The 20,000-nt window shown below is 42.7% G+C and overlaps 2 protein-coding genes across 3 annotated transcripts in view; both read left to right on the top strand.

Moving 5' to 3' along the window:
- pik3ap1 (phosphoinositide-3-kinase adaptor protein 1) overlaps nt 1-7,019 on the top strand; it is a gene marked incomplete at both ends in the record, with an annotated part of 12,609 nt that extends 5,590 nt beyond the window's left edge. The window contains 9 exons of the mRNA XM_084461362.1: nt 227-423; nt 848-1,034; nt 1,783-2,037; nt 2,350-2,552; nt 2,955-3,030; nt 4,923-5,093; nt 5,426-5,496; nt 6,060-6,154; nt 6,908-7,019. Of these exons, the coding sequence (XP_084317488.1) occupies nt 227-423; nt 848-1,034; nt 1,783-2,037; nt 2,350-2,552; nt 2,955-3,030; nt 4,923-5,093; nt 5,426-5,496; nt 6,060-6,154; nt 6,908-7,019 (1,367 nt within the window). The remainder of the gene's footprint in view (nt 1-226; nt 424-847; nt 1,035-1,782; nt 2,038-2,349; nt 2,553-2,954; nt 3,031-4,922; nt 5,094-5,425; nt 5,497-6,059; nt 6,155-6,907) is intronic.
- A 1,748-nt stretch (nt 7,020-8,767) lies between these two features.
- LOC311319791 (sorbin and SH3 domain-containing protein 1-like) overlaps nt 8,768-20,000 on the top strand; it is a 77,069-nt gene continuing 65,836 nt past the window's right edge. For both annotated transcript variants that reach the window (XM_084451396.1, XM_084451395.1), the window contains exon 1: nt 8,768-8,836. The gene's annotated coding sequence lies outside the window, so the exon portion shown is untranslated. The remainder of the gene's footprint in view (nt 8,837-20,000) is intronic.

The raw sequence follows: 20,000 nt of genomic DNA, 5'->3' as shown, positions 1-20,000 counted from the left end.
AGCGACTAACAATAATTGCATTTAACGTAGGAAGAGCCAATGTACTACTACTTGCCAGAACTCACAAGTGCATCTTCTTTCTAAAACAAGTGACTAAGAGCATAATCTAGTGCTGAAGGCAAAGTGCAAGAATAGCAATCTAAAGTACAGTGCAATACAATACAATAAGCTACTGTAGCAATAGCTCTCTGTAGTCTGAAATATTTCACTTTTTTTTGTCACTCAGATCAGCGAACCGAGGAGTTTCCCACAATGCTTCACTTCGCAGCGAAGTACGGCCTGAAGAAGCTGATCACGGTGCTGCTCCAGTGCCCCGGGGCGCTGCAGGCCTACAGCGTGATGAACAGGGATGGAGACTACCCAAACACGCTGGCGCAGAAGAGCGGCTTCGCCACGCTCAGGCACTTCATGGATGACTTCGTAGTAAGTCCGTTAACAGGACCTCTCGTGTGTGTGAAGTACTCGTTCAGCGTGGAGTATCATGCATTATGATTCCTGTATTTGCATTACACAAGAGGTACAGTGTATTTAGATTTATTTATTTGCACTTTTGTATAACAGAACAATAACAAAAGAAAGTAAAGAGATCTCCTGTCTCCTGACCCTGTCCCCATGAGAGGACCCTGTCTCCTGACCCTGTCCCCATGATAGGACCCTGTCTCCTGACCCTGTCCCCATGACAGGACCCTGTCTCCTGACCCTGTCCTCTCTCTGTCTCCTGACCCTGTCCCCATGACAGGACCCTGTCTCCTGACCCTGTCCCCATGATAGGACCCTGTCTCCTGATCCTGTCTCCATGTCTCTCTCTGTCTCCTGACCCTGTCCCCATGTCTCTCTCTGTCTGCAGGAGACGGCCGCCATGCTCAAGTCTCACATTAGAAACTCCCTGGGAGCCGACGAGGACGAGGACACGTATCAGCCCATGTCTTCCGCGTCCCAAGACCTCATCATGAAATACTCCCTCAGCCCGGGCAGCCAAGAAAACATCTACGAGTCCATGATCGACTTGAACCCGGACTGCATGGAGGACTTATGTACGTCTTAACAGAGATGAATCACAGAACACATATGTGTTTTGTTTTGATGGTGATTATGGTGATGACTTGATATTTTATTTCAGATGAGGAAATGGTGGCTTTAACTGGAGATGATCTAAATCCGGAGGAAGTCATGCTTAGAACATTTTTCAAAGGTATAAACATTTTACCATATTCTCTGTTTGTGAATAGTTATGCGGATTCCCAGTAGGAAATACTGAAAATATTTCTGATGTGGCAGAATAATAATGATGCCAGTGAACGGCTTAAAGGAAACGCCTGGAAATGTAGAGCTGTCATGACTTTATGGATGCATCTTATCTTTATGGATGCATCTTATCTTTATGGATGCATCTTATCTTAATGGATGCATCTTATCTTTATGGATCCATCTTATCTTTATGGATGCATCTTATCTTTATGGATGTATCTTATCTTTATGGATGCATCTTATCTTTATGGATGCATCTTATCTTTATGGATGCATCTTATCTTTATGGATGCATCTTATCTTTATGGATGCATCTTTTCTTTATGGATGCATCTTATCTTTATGGATGCATCTTATCTTTATGGATGTATCTTATCTTTATGGATGCATCTTATCTTTATGGATGCATCTTATCTTTATGGATGCATCTTATCTTTATGGATGTATCTTATCTTTATGGATGCATCTTATCTTTATGGATGTATCTTATCTTTATGGATGTATCTTATCTTTATGGATGTATCTTATCTTTAGCCAGAGAAGGGAAACCTAACACAAGCCTCGCCGAAGAGGACGAGTATCTAAGTGCTGAAGAAGAGAAAGATGAAGAGGAAGACTCAAAGAGGTTTGAGGAAGAGGAGGAGGACCCATACGACCCGTGCTTTCCAGACCAGATCTACGACACGGTGGATGAGAACGCGAGCTACGCCTCGTGTCCCCGAGCGTGTCCCCGCCCCCCCGCGCCCATCCCCAGACCAGAGACCGAGGCCGCGCTCTACATCTCCAGCGGTACGGCCTTCTGTTCTCAACTCCAAATAAAACCTTTTCTCCACAAAACTGAGACACAGCATCATTCATCCAGCTCAGCTCCAGCCCCAGAGGAATGATGTTCTCTTTCTCCATCCAGTGTTTTCATCCAAAGAGGAACCCTGTCCTCCGGCTGGTCCCAGGGACACATACTCCGTCCCAGGTAGCTGTCCACTTTCAAGACTTCTTCTTTTCTTCTTCAGTTTGTATGATAATATCGACATATTTAAATCTTGCTCAAATACTTCTTATAGAATAATGCCTTAAAATAACATCTCTTCTCTAAACCTGTAGTGAGGCCAGTTAGAGTCCAGTCCTCAGCCTCGGCCTCCAACCACGACCACTACGCTGGGATGAAGACCCCCGGCCAGAGGCAGCTCATCGCCCTGCAGGAGAGGGTGAAGGTCGGGCTCCTGAGTGTGGACGAGGCCGTCCAAGAGTTCAAAGCCTGGAAGATCGACCAGGAGAGGAGATCCAACTCTCTACGTTTTCAGCAGGTACTTTATACAGTAGTCATTGCATATTTAGGTCAGTGGCTTTTTGTACTGTTAGACAGACAGTTGGAAGCTGAGCGCTGGTGTCTCAAGGCGCTGAGACGATGTTCAGAGATGATGTCATGTTCCTCTAGCCTGGCTTTGCCAGGACCAATTCTCAAATGTGAGAAGGGTCGTTATCAACGGACATAGATGAAAATGCCTCTGCACGCAATTGGATAGACCTATGACCAATCAGAGCAACGAAACATGGGTTATATCATCGTATCAAGTGGGTACAGTCATTGTATCAAACCCGCCCCATATTAGATAGTTACAATTGGCCCGGTCAAGAACAGACCGGGTGGAAATCTGTCTGAATGGGAGCGTGACCAGACTAAAAGGGTAGTGCTCCTCGTGTTACAGGACAATCTGAAGAGATTACGGGACAGCATCACCAGACGCCACAGAGAGAGGGAGAAGATGGGCAAGGAGCTGCTGGGTGAGAGGCCTTCAGAGATACCTGCCCGGGGCTTTTGTTCTCACACTTTTTATTCTTTACCTATTTGATAAAGCCAAGACCCTACCTCCTGTTTGCAACCCAGTTGTCCAGTCCAGTTGCAACTGTATGTTTTGGCAAATAAACCAGATTTTGGGCGAACCTCTGCAAATCCTTTTACTTTTGATAGTTACATCAAATGTATTCTATTACAAGAGATCCAACCCCTCATCTTTCCAGAGAGAATAGGGGGGATGGGCAGAGATCCAACCCCTCATCTTTACAGAGAGAATAGGGGGGATGGGCAGAGATCCAACCCCTCATCTTTACAGAGGGAAGCAAAGTTCACCCATTTGGACCAATATAGGAGAACTGTAAACTGACCTCTCTCAACAAGATCAAGCAAGTTCCTGGAAAATGCTTCATTCTATGAATTACTGCCAGTCTGTCTGAAGTGGGGTGTGTGTGGTGCTCATAGTGGATCTGAGGTTGTGTGTGTGTGTGTGTGTGTGTGTGTGTGTGTGTGTGTGTGTGTGTGTGTGTGTGTGTGTGTGTGTGTGTGTGTGTGTGTGTGTGTGGTGCTCATAGTGGATCTGAGGTTGTGTGTGTGTGTGTGGTGTTCATAGTGGATCTGAGGTTGTGTGTGTGTGTGTGGTGCTCATAGTGGATCTGAGGTTGTGTGTGTGTGTGTGTGTGTGTGTGGTGTTCATAGTGGATCTGAGGTTGTGTGTGTGTGTGTGTGTGTGTGTGTGTGTGTGGTGTTCATAGTGGATCTGAGGTTGTGTGTGTGTGTGTGGTGCTCATAGTGGATCTGAGGTTGTGTGTGTGTGTGTGGTGCTCATAGTTGATCTGAGGTTGTGTGTGTGTGGTGCTCATGATCTGAGGTTGTGTGTGTGTGTGTGGTGCTCATAGTGGATCTGAGGTTGTGTGTGTTGCTCATAGTGGATCTGAGGTTGTGTGTGTGTGTGTGTGTGGTGCTCATAGTGGATCTGAGGTTGTGTGTGTGTGGTGCTCATAGTGGATCTGAGGTTGTGTGTGTGTGTGTGTGTGTGTGTGGTGCTCATAGTGGATCTGAGGTTGTGTGTGTGTGTGTGATGTTTATAGTGGATCTGAGGTTGTGTGTGTGTGTGTGTGGTGCTCATAGTGGATCTGAGGTTGTGTGTGTGTGTGTGTGTGTGTGTGTGTGTGTGTGTGTGTGTGTGTGTGTGTGTGTGTGGTGCTCATAGTGGATCTGAGGTTGTGTGTGTGTGGTGCTCATAGTGGATCTGAGGTTGTGTGTGTGTGTGTGGTGCTCATAGTGGTTCTGAGGTTGTGTGTGTGTGTGTGTGTGTGTGTGGTGCTCATAGTGGTTCTGAGGTTGTGTGTGTGTGTGTGTGTGTGGTGCTCATAGTGGATCTGAGGTTGTGTGTGTGTGGTGTTCATAGTGGATCTGAGGTTGTGTGTGTGTGTGTGTGTGTGTGTGGTGCTCATAGTGGATCTGAGGTTGTGTGTGTGTGGTGTTCATAGTGGATCTGAGGTTGTGTGTGTGTGTGTGTGTGTGTGTGGTGCTCATAGTGGATCTGAGGTTGTGTGTGTGTGGTGTTCATAGTGGATCTGAGGTTGTGTGTGTGTGTGTGTGTGTGTGTGTGTGTGTGGTGCTCATAGTGGATCTGAGGTTGTGTGTGTGTGTGTGGTGCTCATAGTGGATCTGAGGTTGTGTGTGTGTGTGTGTGTGGTGCTCATAGTGGATCTGAGGTTGTGTGTGTGTGTGTGTGTGTGTGGTGCTCATAGTGGATCTGAGGTTGTGTGTGTGTGTGTGGTGCTCATAGTGGATCTGAGGTTGTGTGTGTGTGTGTGTGTGTGTGTGTGTGTGTGTGTGTGGTGCTCATAGTGGTTCTGGGTCTCTTCCTGATCAGAGCTGGAGATCACGGCCCCTCTGCCCCGGAGCCCGGCCTGGGGTCCCCGCCCGACCTCCATGGAGTGCTCCGTGTACGAGTCCTCCCCCAGAATACTGGCCCCGCCCCCTCCGCTGTCCCGCCCCATCCAGAGAGGCACCTGGCAGACGAGCAGCACTTCCAGCACCTCCAGTGAGTCTCCGCCCCCCTGCCCCCCTGCCCCCCCCCCCATCAGCACGCATCACAACACGACACATATCCTGATCCATGAACTCAGCAGAATAACTCTAACACCCTCCAGAACTCGATTCTACTGTTTACTGCTCTGTATATTATGTTCCATGTGAAGTGTGAGGCTGACCTGAGACCTCCTGGGCTCCATGCAAAGTTCTCTCTTACAAACAGGGTTATTCTGTAGATCCGTAACCAACCGCAAGCGTGCGTTTCCTTCTGAAGCTATTTTGAGCGTGCTGGTGGCGTTTGGGTGTGTGGTGGCATCACCCCTGTGCTCCCCTCGTCCTCAGGCAGCGGCAGTAACCGGCTGAGCACCCACAGCACCGTCAGCTGCAGCAGCGGGACCGAGCCAGACTTTGAGGTGAGGTTCCTCTTCACACTTCCGTCCGTTCCCCCACGCTAACGGTGCTCACAGGAAACGCATTTTAAAATGATCACTCTTAACCAACATGGCCTCGGAGCGGCTGACCCACATATTAGATACATGACCCACAAAGATTAATAAAGTGTGTAGTGTGCCACTGAAGTCCACATACTGTATACTAGTGTATATTGATCTCAGAACTGTAGGTTATACCTACTGTAGCCTGGATGGTGTGTTTGCCAGTGTCACAGTGCTAGTGTCAATTTCCCCATGTATAGATTATGGATATGAATTTGCTCCATTCAATAGGACTAGGATCTTAGAGAATATCACTGTACTCACTAAAAAAAAGTTTCTTCACACTTCGGTCCACTCACGTTTCTGTCACCCCTGTGGTCAGGGACTCTGACCAGCCTGCTGTGGAGGTTAGGTCCCTGTCTTTATATAAACAAGGGTCCATACATTTGTTATTTAATAATGGATGATTAGAATGCCGGTGTTTCATGGTTTTTTTTTTTTTTTTTACCATATATATTTTATTTTATTAATCCATTCAATAGGATGCAGTAGACTTCATTCCTCCTCCTCCGCGACCCCCACGACCTGCGGAGAGCTTCCTGCCCCCTCCCAGAATCCCCCCGCGACTCCCAGACAGGTGAGCTGCCAATCAAATATCATTTCACTGTAACGTGAAACTACAGCCGTTCTGTTAGCAGCGGTGGTTCTGTTAGTATCAGACAGACCAGTTTCACATGAAAGTTTGGTCATACTAAGAAATGGAAGCCAGAGAGGTTTACCACAGTTCAGGTCACTACAGTATGAGCAAACAGGGATCAGAAACTAGTTAAGAGGAAATACAGTATTCGCCCACCACAAGCTGTGCTGCCAGGAAGTCAACTTGTGGTGTGAAGTGTGAAGATACACAAGCTCACAGGTCAGACAATATTTTAATTTTGAACTGCAAGGTGCAGACATACTGCTACAGACGTACAATAAATAGATTTAAATTGTTAAGAGTTAAACTATATGAAAAACTGTGCCACAGTATCTTTCACCTTGAGAGCTTTTCCTGTTTTATTTATTGGTTTCTTACTATTCTTTGATAGGCAACAGCATAGTATTTGTGTGACTTTGAGAGACGTAATAGTTCGAATAAATGTCAGTTATTGGGAGTCAGTTTCATCAGCATTTTCGGGTTTTACCCGTTTCAGCATGTTGTGTTTAGAGTGAGCCGTTAAGCAGCGCAGCAGAAACCGCTAACCACAGGAGAACACACACACACACACACACACACACACATCACCACGGCGGTGCCAGCAGCGTGGCTCTGCAGCTTCGACACACACGTCACACGGCCGGGCCATCAGTGTGCAGCTTTGCCAAAGACCTTTTCTCTTGTATTTCACAGGATTCCAGAGATGCCGCAAGAGCGGTATACATCATGCCCCTCAAGAGCACTTCCTCAAAGACCAACGCACCGCGCTGCCTCTCCACCCCCCATACCACGCAGGCCTCGGTGATCCACACGCTGCCTCTCCACCCCTCATACCATCTCCACCCCCCATACCACGCAGGCCTCGGTGATCCACACGCCACCATCTCCACCCCCCATACCCTCTCCACCCCCCATACCATCTCCACCCCCTATACCACGCAGGCCTCGGTGATCCACACGCCACCCTCTCCATCCCCCATACCACGCAGGGCCGGGTGATCCACCACCCTCTCCACCCCCCATACCGCGCAGGGCCCGGTGATCCAAACGCCACCATGTTTTCATTTTATTTGAGTATATCAACACCTTTAAACATATTGAAGTGTGACAAAGCATAGGGGCCTCAATGAATGAATAAGGTTGTTATTACTAGGTGAGGGGTATAGAATCATTATGGCACTGTATGTGAGCATGTAGTCACTGCACATTGTCAAGAGCCAGTAGGGACTATCTTTGATTGTTTGTTTGTTTGTTTGTGTGTTTGTTTGTTGATTGGTTTGTTTATTGATTTGTTATCTTTTCTTGTGTTTAATATTCAAAAATGTATAGGTTATAATACTTGTACTTATTAAAAAAAAACAATGAACTATAGGCGTGACTATTTCAGAGGAATGTGTTGCGTTTCTTAATTTAGGCAGCAGGCAGCATCTCAGCTGTTCACCTAGTATCTCCACAGGGAATCGAATGAATGCACTTTAGCAGGCAGCTACGTCCACAGAGTCTGTCAGGAATCACGCAGGAAGAATTTGAAAAGTTTATATTTTGTGTCTGGCATGAAACAGTAGAGTTAAGCCCAATTTATGCTTCGTCACTCGACACTTTTAAAACCGTCGCTCGACACTTTTGACGTCATGGGCGACACTTTTTTTCTGTCGAGCGACAATTTTCAAGAAGCATAAATTAGGCTTTAGAGATCAGTAGAGATCTTCATTTGAGTTTCCCATAAAAACTGAATTAGTAGATTTGAAACAAAACAGGAACAGAGGAGATTAGTTTCAGGGAACAACATGACCTCTTCTGGGCTTTACTGACATTATAGCTCATCACATCATTAAATCTTACTTGGTTCAATCTTTAGCTCAACATATAACCCTTTGAAGAAGCACAGTTCATAGCACACCTCATTTGCTTTGCAATATGAATTCTGACCACACGATGGTGCTCTTCACTAGTTGTATGAACACTTGTACCATTCACTTCAGGTGAAGATGTTTAGTCATAAGGGTAAATAGCCTACTGACGGTAATGCCTTGATAGTATGTTGCTTTTTTCTTTATTCTGCAGTTTAAAGTGTACAGCTATATTAGAAGTATCTTACCACATGGGTGTCTGGCAGTGCACAGTTGATTCACCATGCGAAACAGCAAACAATTTGATAGCCTTCTACATGTTTGCAACTACAGTAGCCTAGGCCTACTGTCCCGTCATTGTGGGAGTGTTGGCAAACACGACTGTTTCTTGTGTTTGAATAAATATATTAGGAACATTCATGTATAAGAATTAACTTGCAGGTAACAGTTATATTAACACAAACTTGCAATATTTAAACAAACTAGTAATTTTCCAAGAGAAAACGTGCAATAGTGATGAGAATTAGAATTCACTCTTATTATATAAACTAATAAAGACATCACAGATCAAAGAATGAAACGATTGTGAAATCAAGCCTCCCCTTCGCTGTCCTCGCGAACCAGGAGAACACGCACGCGCGTGTGTGATGAGGCCAGTGCGCGCGCTGCCCGGTGAGTCCAGAACCGCTCGCGACACCGACCCCGGAGGACAGAGCTCAGCCGCGCGCGCAGACAGATCGATACAGAAACACTGGATTTCCACTCTGCAAAGGTAAACGTGTCTGTCATGATACTGACATGTGCATACTGCAGTCTATGATATATAGACAGTCTATATATATATGATATTTAGACTAGGCTACGTCAGATACTGTATATTCACTATCTTGTGTTCAGTATATTGCATCGTATACGTTTGATATTCTACGCTGTCAACACAATTGCGGACTTTTTATGATGGGTTTTCTTTTGGGGCATTGAATGTTCTTGAATAGTTTTGTCCCATAGGTCTAGTGTCGTGATGCTCCGAGTGACGGTCTGTATCTCGTAGTCTATCTGAATCCCTGGGTAGTGAACTGGCCTGGGACGACAGAGTCGTGATAGTGAGAGAGAGAGATACCGCAGGAGGGGTCGACCGCTACTCATCCTGCAGGAGCATTCAGGACTCACGAGGACCGTCCTTAATCCAGACATTAAACAATCAAAGGTTCGTTATACGGTTTAACAAGACAGGATGAGCCTTGTCGCCAGGTTCCCCTTGGGTATCCGACAGGACTACGTGAGTTAAGGTAATGTGTCCCATAATTGCCTTAACAAACCACGCGTCTGGTGAGTATTTCACCTTGTTTAGTATTTGAGAGAGTTTTGGACTTAATGAATGCACATTATGCGGCAGCTCTGCTGACAGGTAACCGGTTAACCGATCTGATGTTCTCATTCCTGCGGTGTCGGACACACTAATGCACCATTCTACCATCCTAGACGTAAGGAAGCCTGATTCTACTAGCCCCACTAACCTATGAACGCAACGTAACCGAAGATTATTAAATCTGCACACCCATGGACCCTATATGCCCACCTAGTCTGCACTTTCATGAAAAGACTCGCTAGCCGACTTATCCCACTGCAGGATGCATGGAAACTATTGGATGCTGTGCACATACAGTAGTGCCACTATGCTAAAGGAATACTGCCCTCACAATGTCACTTGGCAAATCTATCTGGATCGCTTTACATTGTAAGGCTTTGGACTTACCGTCCAACCATCCAGAGCTTCCCATGTTTATACCTCCCAGCCGTGAGCATCAGCTCGCTTGCATGGCCATGATCACTCAAACATGGCAGCCAGACTCTGTTCCTGTCCATAGCACAGCTGTGAGCCCTCGCTGGCCTGGAGTTATTTACACAGTCAATGTGTTTCAGTTGTTTTATAAATAGCCTCTAGGTATGGGACTTCCTGCCTAACAGCATAGCCTGGATGGGCCTGGACTAGTTAGCCTGGGTGAGCCTGTACTAGTTAGCCTGGATGAGCCTGTACTAGTTAGCCTGGGTGAGCATGTACTAGCCTGGGTGAGCCTGTACTAGTTAGCCTGGGTGAGCCTGTTCTAGTTAGCCTGGATGAGCCTGTTCTAGTTAGCCTGGGTGAGCCTGTACTAGTTAGCCTGGATGAGCCTGTACTAGTTAGCCTGGATGAGCCTGTACTAGTTAGCCTGGATGAGCCTGTACTAGTTAGCCTGGATGAGCCTGTACTAGTTAGCCTGGATGAGCCTGTACTAGTTAGCCTGGATGAGCCTGTACTAGTTAGCCTGGGTGAGCCTGTACTAGTTAGCCTGGATGAGCCTGTACTAGTTAGCCTGGATGAGCCTGTACTAGTTAGCCTGGATGAGCCTGTACTAGTTAGCCTGGGTGAGCCTGTACTAGTTAGCCTGGTGAGCCTGTACTAGTTAGCCTGGATGAGCCTGTACTAGTTAGCCTGGGTGAGCCTGTTCTAGTTAGCCTGGGTGAGCCTGTACTAGTTAGCCTGGATGAGCCTGTACTAGTTATCCTGGATGAGCCTGTACTAGCCTGGGTGAGCCTGTACTAGCCTGGATGAGCCTGTACTAGTTAGCCTGGGTGAGCCTGTACTAGCCTGGGTGAGCCTGTACTAGTTAGCCTGGGTGAGCCTGTACTAGTTAGCCTGGGTGAGCCTGTACTAGTTAGCCTGGGTGAGCCTGTACTAGTTAGCCTGGGTGAGCCTGTACTAGTTAGCCTGGATGAGCCTGTACTAGTTAGCCTGGGTGAGCCTGTACTAGTTAGCCTGGGTGAGCCTGTACTAGTTAGCCTGGGTGAGCCTGTACTAGTTAGCCTGGGTGAGTCTGTACTAGTTAGCCTGGGTGAGCCTGTACTAGCCTGGATGAGCCTGTACTAGTTAGCCTGGGTGAGCATGTACTAGTTAGCCTGGATGAGCCTGTGCTAGTTAGCCTGGATGAGCCTGTACTAGTTAGCCTGGATGAGCCTGTACTAGTTAGCCTGGATGAGCCTGTACTAGTTAGCCTGGGTGAGCCTGTACTAGTTAGCCTGGATGAGCCTGTGCTAGTTAGCCTGGATGAGCCTGTACTAGTTAGCCTGGATGAGCCTGTACTAGTTAGCCTGGATGAGCCTGTACTAGTTAGCCTGGGTGAGCCTGTACTAGTTAGCCTGTACTAGTTAGCCTGGGTGAGCCTGTACTAGTTAGCCTGGATGAGCCTGTACTAGTTAGCCTGGGTGAGCCTGTACTAGCCTGGGTGAGCCTGTACTAGTTAGCCTGGGTGAGCCTGTACTAGTTAGCCTGGATGGGCCTGTACTAGTTAGCCTGGATGAGCCTGTACTAGTTAGTCTGGATGAGCCTGTACTAGTTAGCCTGGATGGGCCTGTACTAGTTAGCCTGGGTGAGCCTGTACTAGTTAGCCTGGGTGAGCCTGTACTAGTTAGCCTGGGTGAGCCTGTACTAGTTAGCCTGGGTGAGCCTGTACTAGTTAGCCTGGGTGAGCCTGTACTAGTTAGCCTGGGTGAGCCTGTACTAGTTAGCCTGTACTAGTTAGCCTGGGTGAGCCTGTTCTAGTTAGCCTGTACTAGTTAGCCTGGGTGAGCCTGTACTAGTTAGCCTGGGTGAGCCTGTTCTGTTTGAACGGTGTTCATGGCCAATATCACCGTCTCATTTCCATGTGTAAACATAACAGTCTCTCTGTCAACATGTCCCATCAGAGCCGTCTCTGTTGGACTGCTGGACCTGCTGGAACGCTCTCTATAGACAGAGACAGTCTCTACTCTGTGACCCTGGGAAACCTGGAACTCAGGAGGGGGAATTTACCTGTGGTGTGTGTGTGTGTGTGCGTGTGTGTGTGTGTGTGTGTGTGTGTGTGTGTGTGTGTGTGTGTGTGTGTAAACCATACAGTGACTACTATAGCTACTACATCCAGTACTGGAGTCCACCTGTCAGGCGAGCTGTGAGAATCACCTCTAGTCTTTCAGCAGAAACTATCGTCTCTTAGACGCTGGGATCAACATGCAGAGTGGTTTTAGTTGGTGAAAGTGCAGAGAAACTCACAGCTTGGTAATTAATCAGTGACTCCTCACACAAACTCTGTAGCAGGTCTGCAGTCTTTAGCAGGAATGATTCAATGTCTAGGAAGTTAGGAACGGCCTCAATGTTCTGGCTGTGAACTCCAGCTTCCTCCAGCAACTCTGTAGAGTTTGGGCTTAATTACTGCAGAAGAAGAGTTTTTTATTTGAGTGGATTGTGGATGTGTGGTTGCTTGACTCAGGCTTTTCCAACCATATGATGAATTATTTGTGTGACCTGGTTAATATTGAATAAGGCGTGTTTAGACTCGTGTTACGGGTATTCTCTGGGGATTAGACAGGAACAACTGTAGCAGCAGGAATCTCACAACTGAATCTCAAAGATTTGTCTCTCGACAGGCTCTATGTATGAATGGCAGTTATAGGTCCTGTGATTTGTCGGCCTACTGCTTAAATAGAGTTAGTCATGTGCTTTTATAGCCACTGAGCCCAGCTTGGGATAGCTGAAGCTAATGGCAGTTAAAGTCGGTCACCCTTGTGTTGTTTGAGTTATTGTACTGTAGTAAAGGTCACGGTTCTAAAGCTCACAAATTGCATTGAAGACTAATATACTAACTATACACTACTGTCTGACTGACAAACATGGGCATTATATGGTAGATAATTATCTGGTATTTATTGGTAGATAATTATCTAGTAGATATTGGTAGATAATGGTATCTGGTAGATAACGGTAGATAATTATCTGGTAGATAACGGTAGATAATTATCTGGTAGATATTGGTAGATAATGGTATCTGGTAGATATTGGTAGATAATTATCTGGTAGATATTGGTAGATAATGGTATCTGGTAGATATTGGTAGATAATTATCTGGTAGATAATGGTAGATAATGGTAGATAATTATCTGGTAGATAACGACCACACAATGACTCCTTGTGTTCAGCTTTGTAGAGATTCTTTGAACGGTTTAATCAACCTTCCATCTACTCATGAGTGCAGATGGAAATCCAGACACAATCATATCCACATACATGTCTTATAAAATGACCATGACTGTATTATTCCACGTTCACCCCCAGCTATGTGGTTTATATGTTAGCCTGTAGGTCCAGTGGGCAGTGAGCTGATCTGGAAACAGCGCTGTGTTGATTCTGAATAGCAGAGGGGTTGTGTGCCGCCGGATGCTTCAGAGACGGCTTCTGTTTTCCCTCAGTGTTAATGTTACAGCATGTTGCCTAGCAACCCCCCCCCTTCTCCACCTGCTCCTATTGGCCAGAGTGAACAGAGCGGCGTGGTGCGTGGCGCTCTGGCTCTCAAGGTCCGTGGTACAGAGAGTAAACAAGACGCTGAAAAGACAATTCATGGTTTGGTGATGGATTTGTCGCTCCAGTTGCTGGCATTGTAAGTCATGACGGAAACTAACAGGGAGAAAACTCTTGTTGGTCGGAGTCGTCACCCAAGCCCCATCCTGCCCTGGTCGACAGGAAGCCAGGACGTCCAATTACAATGTTTAGCAGACGTTACTGTACTGATAAAATTGCATAACGTTTGTGCCAAATGAATATGCTGTCATTGTGATGTGAGGTCATTGGGTATCCCTGGCCTGCAGAGTTGGTGGAGGTGGACTGATAGGAGACAAGACACCCAGGAGATAGAGAAGTCTGGAGTCCAGGGGGTTCTTTTCACACCAGGCTCCATTTTGGAAGTACTTGAAATGAGTGGATTATCGCATTGCTATGAATAGACATATTTACTTTCTGAATAGACATATTTACTTTCTGAATAGACATTTACTTTCTGAATAGACATATTAACTTTCTGAATCCTATAACAAAATAATCAAGCAGCCCTGTCACATAAGCACTCAACGAGTTGTAATTAGGGAGCAGAGATAGTTATAACAGGGAACAGAGATAGTTATAACAGGGAACAGAGATAGTTATAATAGAGAACAGAGATAGTTATAACAGAGAACAGAGATAGTTATAACAGGGAACAGAGATAGTTATAACAGGGAACAGAGATAGTTTAACAGGGAACAGAGATAGTTATAACAGGGAACAGAGATAGTTATAATAGGGAACAGAGATAGTTATAACAGGGAACATAGATAGTTATAACAGGGAACAGAGATAGTTATAACAGGGAACAGAGATAGTTATAATAGAGAACAGAGATAGTTATAACAGGGAACATAGATAGTTATAATAGAGAAGAGAGGTAGTTATAACAGGGAACAGAGATAGTTATAACAGAGAAGAGAGATAGTTATAACAGAGAACAGAGATAGTTATAACAGGGAACAGAGATAGTTATAACAGAGAACAGAGATAGTTATAACAGAGAACAGAGATAGTTATAACAGGGAACAGAGATAGTTATAACAGGGAACAGAGATAGTTATAACAGGGAACAGAGATAGTTATAATAGAGAACAGAGATAGTTATAACAGGGAACAGAGATAGTTATTACAGAGAAGAGAGGTAGTTATAACTGGGAACATAGATAGTTATAATAGGGAAGAGAGATAGTTATAACAGGGAACAGAGATAGTTATAACAGAGAACAGAGATAGTTATAATAGGGAACAGAGATAGTTATAATAGAGAACAGAGATAGTTATAATAGGGAACAGAGATAGTTATAAGAGAGAACAGAGATAGTTATAATAGGGAACAGAGATAGTTATAATAGAGAACAGAGATAGTTATAACAGGGAACAGAGATAGTTATAACAGGGAACAGAGATAGTTATAATAGAGAACAGAGATAGTTATAACAGGGAACAGAGATAGTTATAACAGGGAACAGAGATAGTTATAATAGAGAACAGAGATAGTTATAACAGGTAACAGAGATAGTTATAACAGGGAACAGAGATAGTTATAAGAGAGAACAGAGATAGTTATAACAGGGAACAGAGATAGTTATAACAGAGAACAGAGATAGTTATAACAGAGAACAGAGATAGTTATAACAGGGAACAGAGATAGTTATAACAGGGAACAGAGATAGTTATAACAGGGAACATAGATAGTTATAACAGGGAACAGAGATAGTTATAATAGGGAACAGAGATAGTTATAACAGGGAACAGAGATAGTTATAACAGGGAACAGAGATAGTTATAACAGGGAACAGAGATAGTTATAACAGGGAACAGAGATAGTTATAATAGAGAACAGAGATAGTTATAATAGAGAACAGAGATAGTTATAACAGGGAACAGAGATAGTTATAACAGGGAACAGAGATAGTTATAACAGGGAACAGAGATAGTTATAACAGAGAACAGAGATAGTTATAACGGGGAACAGAGATAGTTATAACAGGGAACAGAGATAGTTATAACAGAGAACAGAGATAGTTATAACAGGGAACAGAGATAGTTATAATAGAGAACAGAGATAGTTATAATAGAGAACAGAGATAGTTATAATAGAGAACAGAGATAGTTATAATAGAGAACAGAGATAGTTATAATAGAGAACAGAGATAGTTATAACAGGGAACAGAGATAGTTATAACAGGGAACAGAGATAGTTATAATAGAGAACAGAGATAGTTATAATAGAGAACAGAGATAGTTATAACAGGGAACAGAGATAGTTATAATAGAGAACAGAGATAGTTATAATAGAGAACAGAGATAGTTATAATAGAGAACAGAGATAGTTATAATAGAGAACAGAGATAGTTATAGCAGGGAACAGAGATAGTTATAACAGGGAACAGAGATAGTTATAATAGAGAACAGAGATAGTTATAACAGGGAACAGAGATAGTTATAACAGAGAACAGAGATAGTTATAATAGAGAACAGAGATAGTTAAGGCAGGGAACAGAGATAGTTATAACAGGGAACAGAGATAGTTATAATAGAGAACAGAGATAGTTATAACAGGGAACAGAGATAGTTATAACAGGGAACAGAGATAGTTATAATAGAGAACAGAGATAGTTATAACAGGGAACAGAGATAGTTATAACAGGGAACAGAGATAGTTATAATAGAGAACAGAGATAGTTATAACAGGTAACAGAGATAGTTATAACAGGGAACAGAGATAGTTATAAGAGAGAACAGAGATAGTTATAACAGGGAACAGAGATAGTTATAACAGAGAACAGAGATAGTTATAACAGAGAACAGAGATAGTTATAACAGGGAACAGGGATAGTTATAACAGGGAACAGAGATAGTTATAATAGAGAACAGAGATAGTTATAACAGGGAACAGAGATAGTTATAACAGGGAACAGAGATAGTTATAAGAGAGAACAGAGATAGTTATAACAGGGAACAGAGATAGTTATAACAGAGAACAGAGATAGTTATAAGAGAGAACAGAGATAGTTATAACAGGGAACAGAGATAGTTATAATAGAGAACAGAGATAGTTATAACAGGTAACAGAGATAGTTATAACAGGGAACAGAGATAGTTATAAGAGAGAACAGAGATAGTTATAACAGGGAACAGAGATAGTTATAACAGAGAACAGAGATAGTTATAACAGAGAACAGAGATAGTTATAACAGGGAACAGGGATAGTTATAACAGGGAACAGAGATAGTTATAATAGAGAACAGAGATAGTTATAACAGGGAACAGAGATAGTTATAACAGGGAACAGAGATAGTTATAAGAGAGAACAGAGATAGTTATAACAGGGAACAGAGATAGTTATAACAGAGAACAGAGATAGTTATAAGAGAGAACAGAGATAGTTATAACAGGGAACAGAGATAGTTATAACAGGGAACAGAGATAGTTATAATATAGAACAGAGATAGTTATAACAGGGAACAGAGATAGTTATAACAGGGAACAGAGATAGTTATAATAGAGAACAGAGATAGTTATAACAGGGAACAGAGATAGTTATAACAGGGAACAGAGATAGTTATAATAGGGAACAGAGATAGTTATAACAGGGAACAGAGATAGTTATAACAGGGAACAGAGATAGTTATAACAGGGAACAGAGATAGTTATAATAGAGAACAGAGATAGTTATAACAGGGAACAGAGATAGTTATAATAGAGAAGAGAGGTAGTTATAACAGGGAACAGAGATAGTTATAACAGAGAAGAGAGATAGTTATAACAGAGAACAGAGATAGTTATAACAGGGAACAGAGATAGTTATAACAGAGAACAGAGATAGTTATAACAGAGAACAGAGATAGTTATAACAGGGAACAGAGATAGTTATAACAGGGAACAGAGATAGTTATAACAGGGAACAGAGATAGTTATAATAGAGAACAGAGATAGTTATAACAGGGAACAGAGATAGTTATTACAGAGAAGAGAGGTAGTTATAACTGGGAACATAGATAGTTATAATAGGGAACAGAGATAGTTATAACAGGGAACAGAGATAGTTATAACAGAGAACAGAGATAGTTATAATAGGGAACAGAGATAGTTATAATAGAGAACAGAGATAGTTATAATAGGGAACAGAGATAGTTATAAGAGAGAACAGAGATAGGTATAATAGGGAACAGAGATAGTTATAATAGAGAACAGAGATAGTTATAACAGGGAACAGAGATAGTTATAACAGGGAACAGAGATAGTTATAACAGGGAACATAGATAGTTATAACAGGGAACAGAGATAGTTATAATAGGGAACAGAGATAGTTATAACAGGGAACAGAGATAGTTATAACAGGGAACATAGATAGTTATAACAGGGAACAGAGATAGTTATAACAGGGAACAGAGATAGTTATAATAGAGAACAGAGATAGTTATAATAGAGAACAGAGATAGTTATAACAGGGAACAGAGATAGTTATAACAGGGAACAGAGATAGTTATAACAGAGAACAGAGATAGTTATAACAGGGAACAGAGATAGTTATAATAGAGAACAGAGATAGTTATAATAGAGAACAGAGATAGTTATAATAGAGAACAGAGATAGTTATAATAGAGAACAGAGATAGTTATAACAGGGAACAGAGATAGTTATAACAGGGAACAGAGATAGTTATAATAGAGAACAGAGATAGTTATAATAGAGAACAGAGATAGTTATAACAGGGAACAGAGATAGTTATAATAGAGAACAGAGATAGTTATAATAGAGAACAGAGATAGTTATAATAGAGAACAGAGATAGTTATAGCAGGGAACAGAGATAGTTATAACAGGGAACAGAGATAGTTATAATAGAGAACAGAGATAGTTATAACAGGGAACAGAGATAGTTATAACAGGGAACAGAGATAGTTATAACAGAGAACAGAGATAGTTATAATAGAGAACAGAGATAGTTATAGCAGGGAACAGAGATAGTTATAACAGGGAACAGAGATAGTTATAATAGAGAACAGAGATAGTTATAACAGGGAACAGAGATAGTTATAACAGGGAACAGAGATAGTTATAATAGAGAACAGAGATAGTTATAACAGGGAACAGAGATAGTTATAACAGGGAACAGAGATAGTTATAATAGAGAACAGAGATAGTTATAACAGGTAACAGAGATAGTTATAACAGGGAACAGAGATAGTTATAAGAGAGAACAGAGATAGTTATAACAGGGAACAGAGATAGTTATAACAGAGAACAGAGATAGTTATAACAGAGAACAGAGATAGTTATAACAGGGAACAGGGATAGTTATAACAGGGAACAGAAATAGTTATAATAGAGAACAGAGATAGTTATAACAGGGAACAGAGATAGTTATAACAGGGAACAGAGATAGTTATAAGAGAGAACAGAGATAGTTATAACAGGGAACAGAGATAGTTATAACAGAGAACAGAGATAGTTATAACAGGGAACAGAGATAGTTATAATAGAGAACAGAGATAGTTATAACAGGGTACAGAGATAGTTATAACAGGGAACAGAGATAGTTATAGCAGAGAACAGAGATAGTTATAACAGGGAACAGAGATAGTTATAACAGGGAACAGAGATAGTTATAACAGAGAACAGAGATAGTTATAACAGGGAACAGAGATAGTTATAATAGGGAACAGAGATAGTTATAACAGAGAACAGAGATAGTTATAATAGAGAACAGAGATAGTTATAACAGGGAACAGAGATAGTTATAACAGGGAACAGAGATAGTTATAACAGGGAACAGAGATAGTTATAATAGAGAACAGAGATAGTTATAATAGAGAACAGAGATAGTTATAACAGAGAACAGAGATAGTTATAACAGGGAACAGAGATAGTTATAACAGGGAACAGAGATAGTTATAACAGGGAACAGAGATAGTTATAACAGGGAACAGAGATAGTTATAACAGAGAACAGAGATAGTTATAACAGGGAACAGAGATAGTTATAACAGGGAACAGAGATAGTTATAACAGGGAACAGAGATAGTTATAACAGGGAACAGAGATAGTTATAACAGGGAACAGAGATAGTAATAACATGGAACAGAGATAGTTATAACAGGGAACAGAGATAGTTATAACAGGGAACAGAGATAGTTATAACAGGGAATAGAGATAGATATAACAGAGAACAGAGATAGTTATAACAGGGAACAGAGATAGTTATAACAGGGAATAGAGATAGATATAACAGAGAACAGAGATCACTCTAAGCTGGCGTTCCATGTCTGAGTCAAAACATCCCCCTGAATACATTGTCAACCCTCTCTTAACAGTAATGTGAATAGTCATCAGAGCTGCCAGCCCCCAGTTGGTAAACCAATGGGAATCCACATTGTTGACGTTTTTGAGGGTGGCTTGTCCTCTGCCGATGACAGTGTAATTGAGACCTTTTAATTTCACAGTTACACTGAAGTTATGTTAGTCACGGCCATATATCTGTCCAGGAAATATTCGGTCAAAGTGTTGTGTTAAATGTGTTTTGGCTATGAGGTTTCATTACAT

Source organism: Borostomias antarcticus (assembly GCF_949987555.1).
Source record: "Borostomias antarcticus genome assembly, chromosome: 2".
NCBI lineage: Eukaryota > Metazoa > Chordata > Actinopteri > Stomiiformes > Stomiidae > Borostomias > Borostomias antarcticus.
This window is presented reverse-complemented; position numbering and strand designations above follow the sequence as displayed.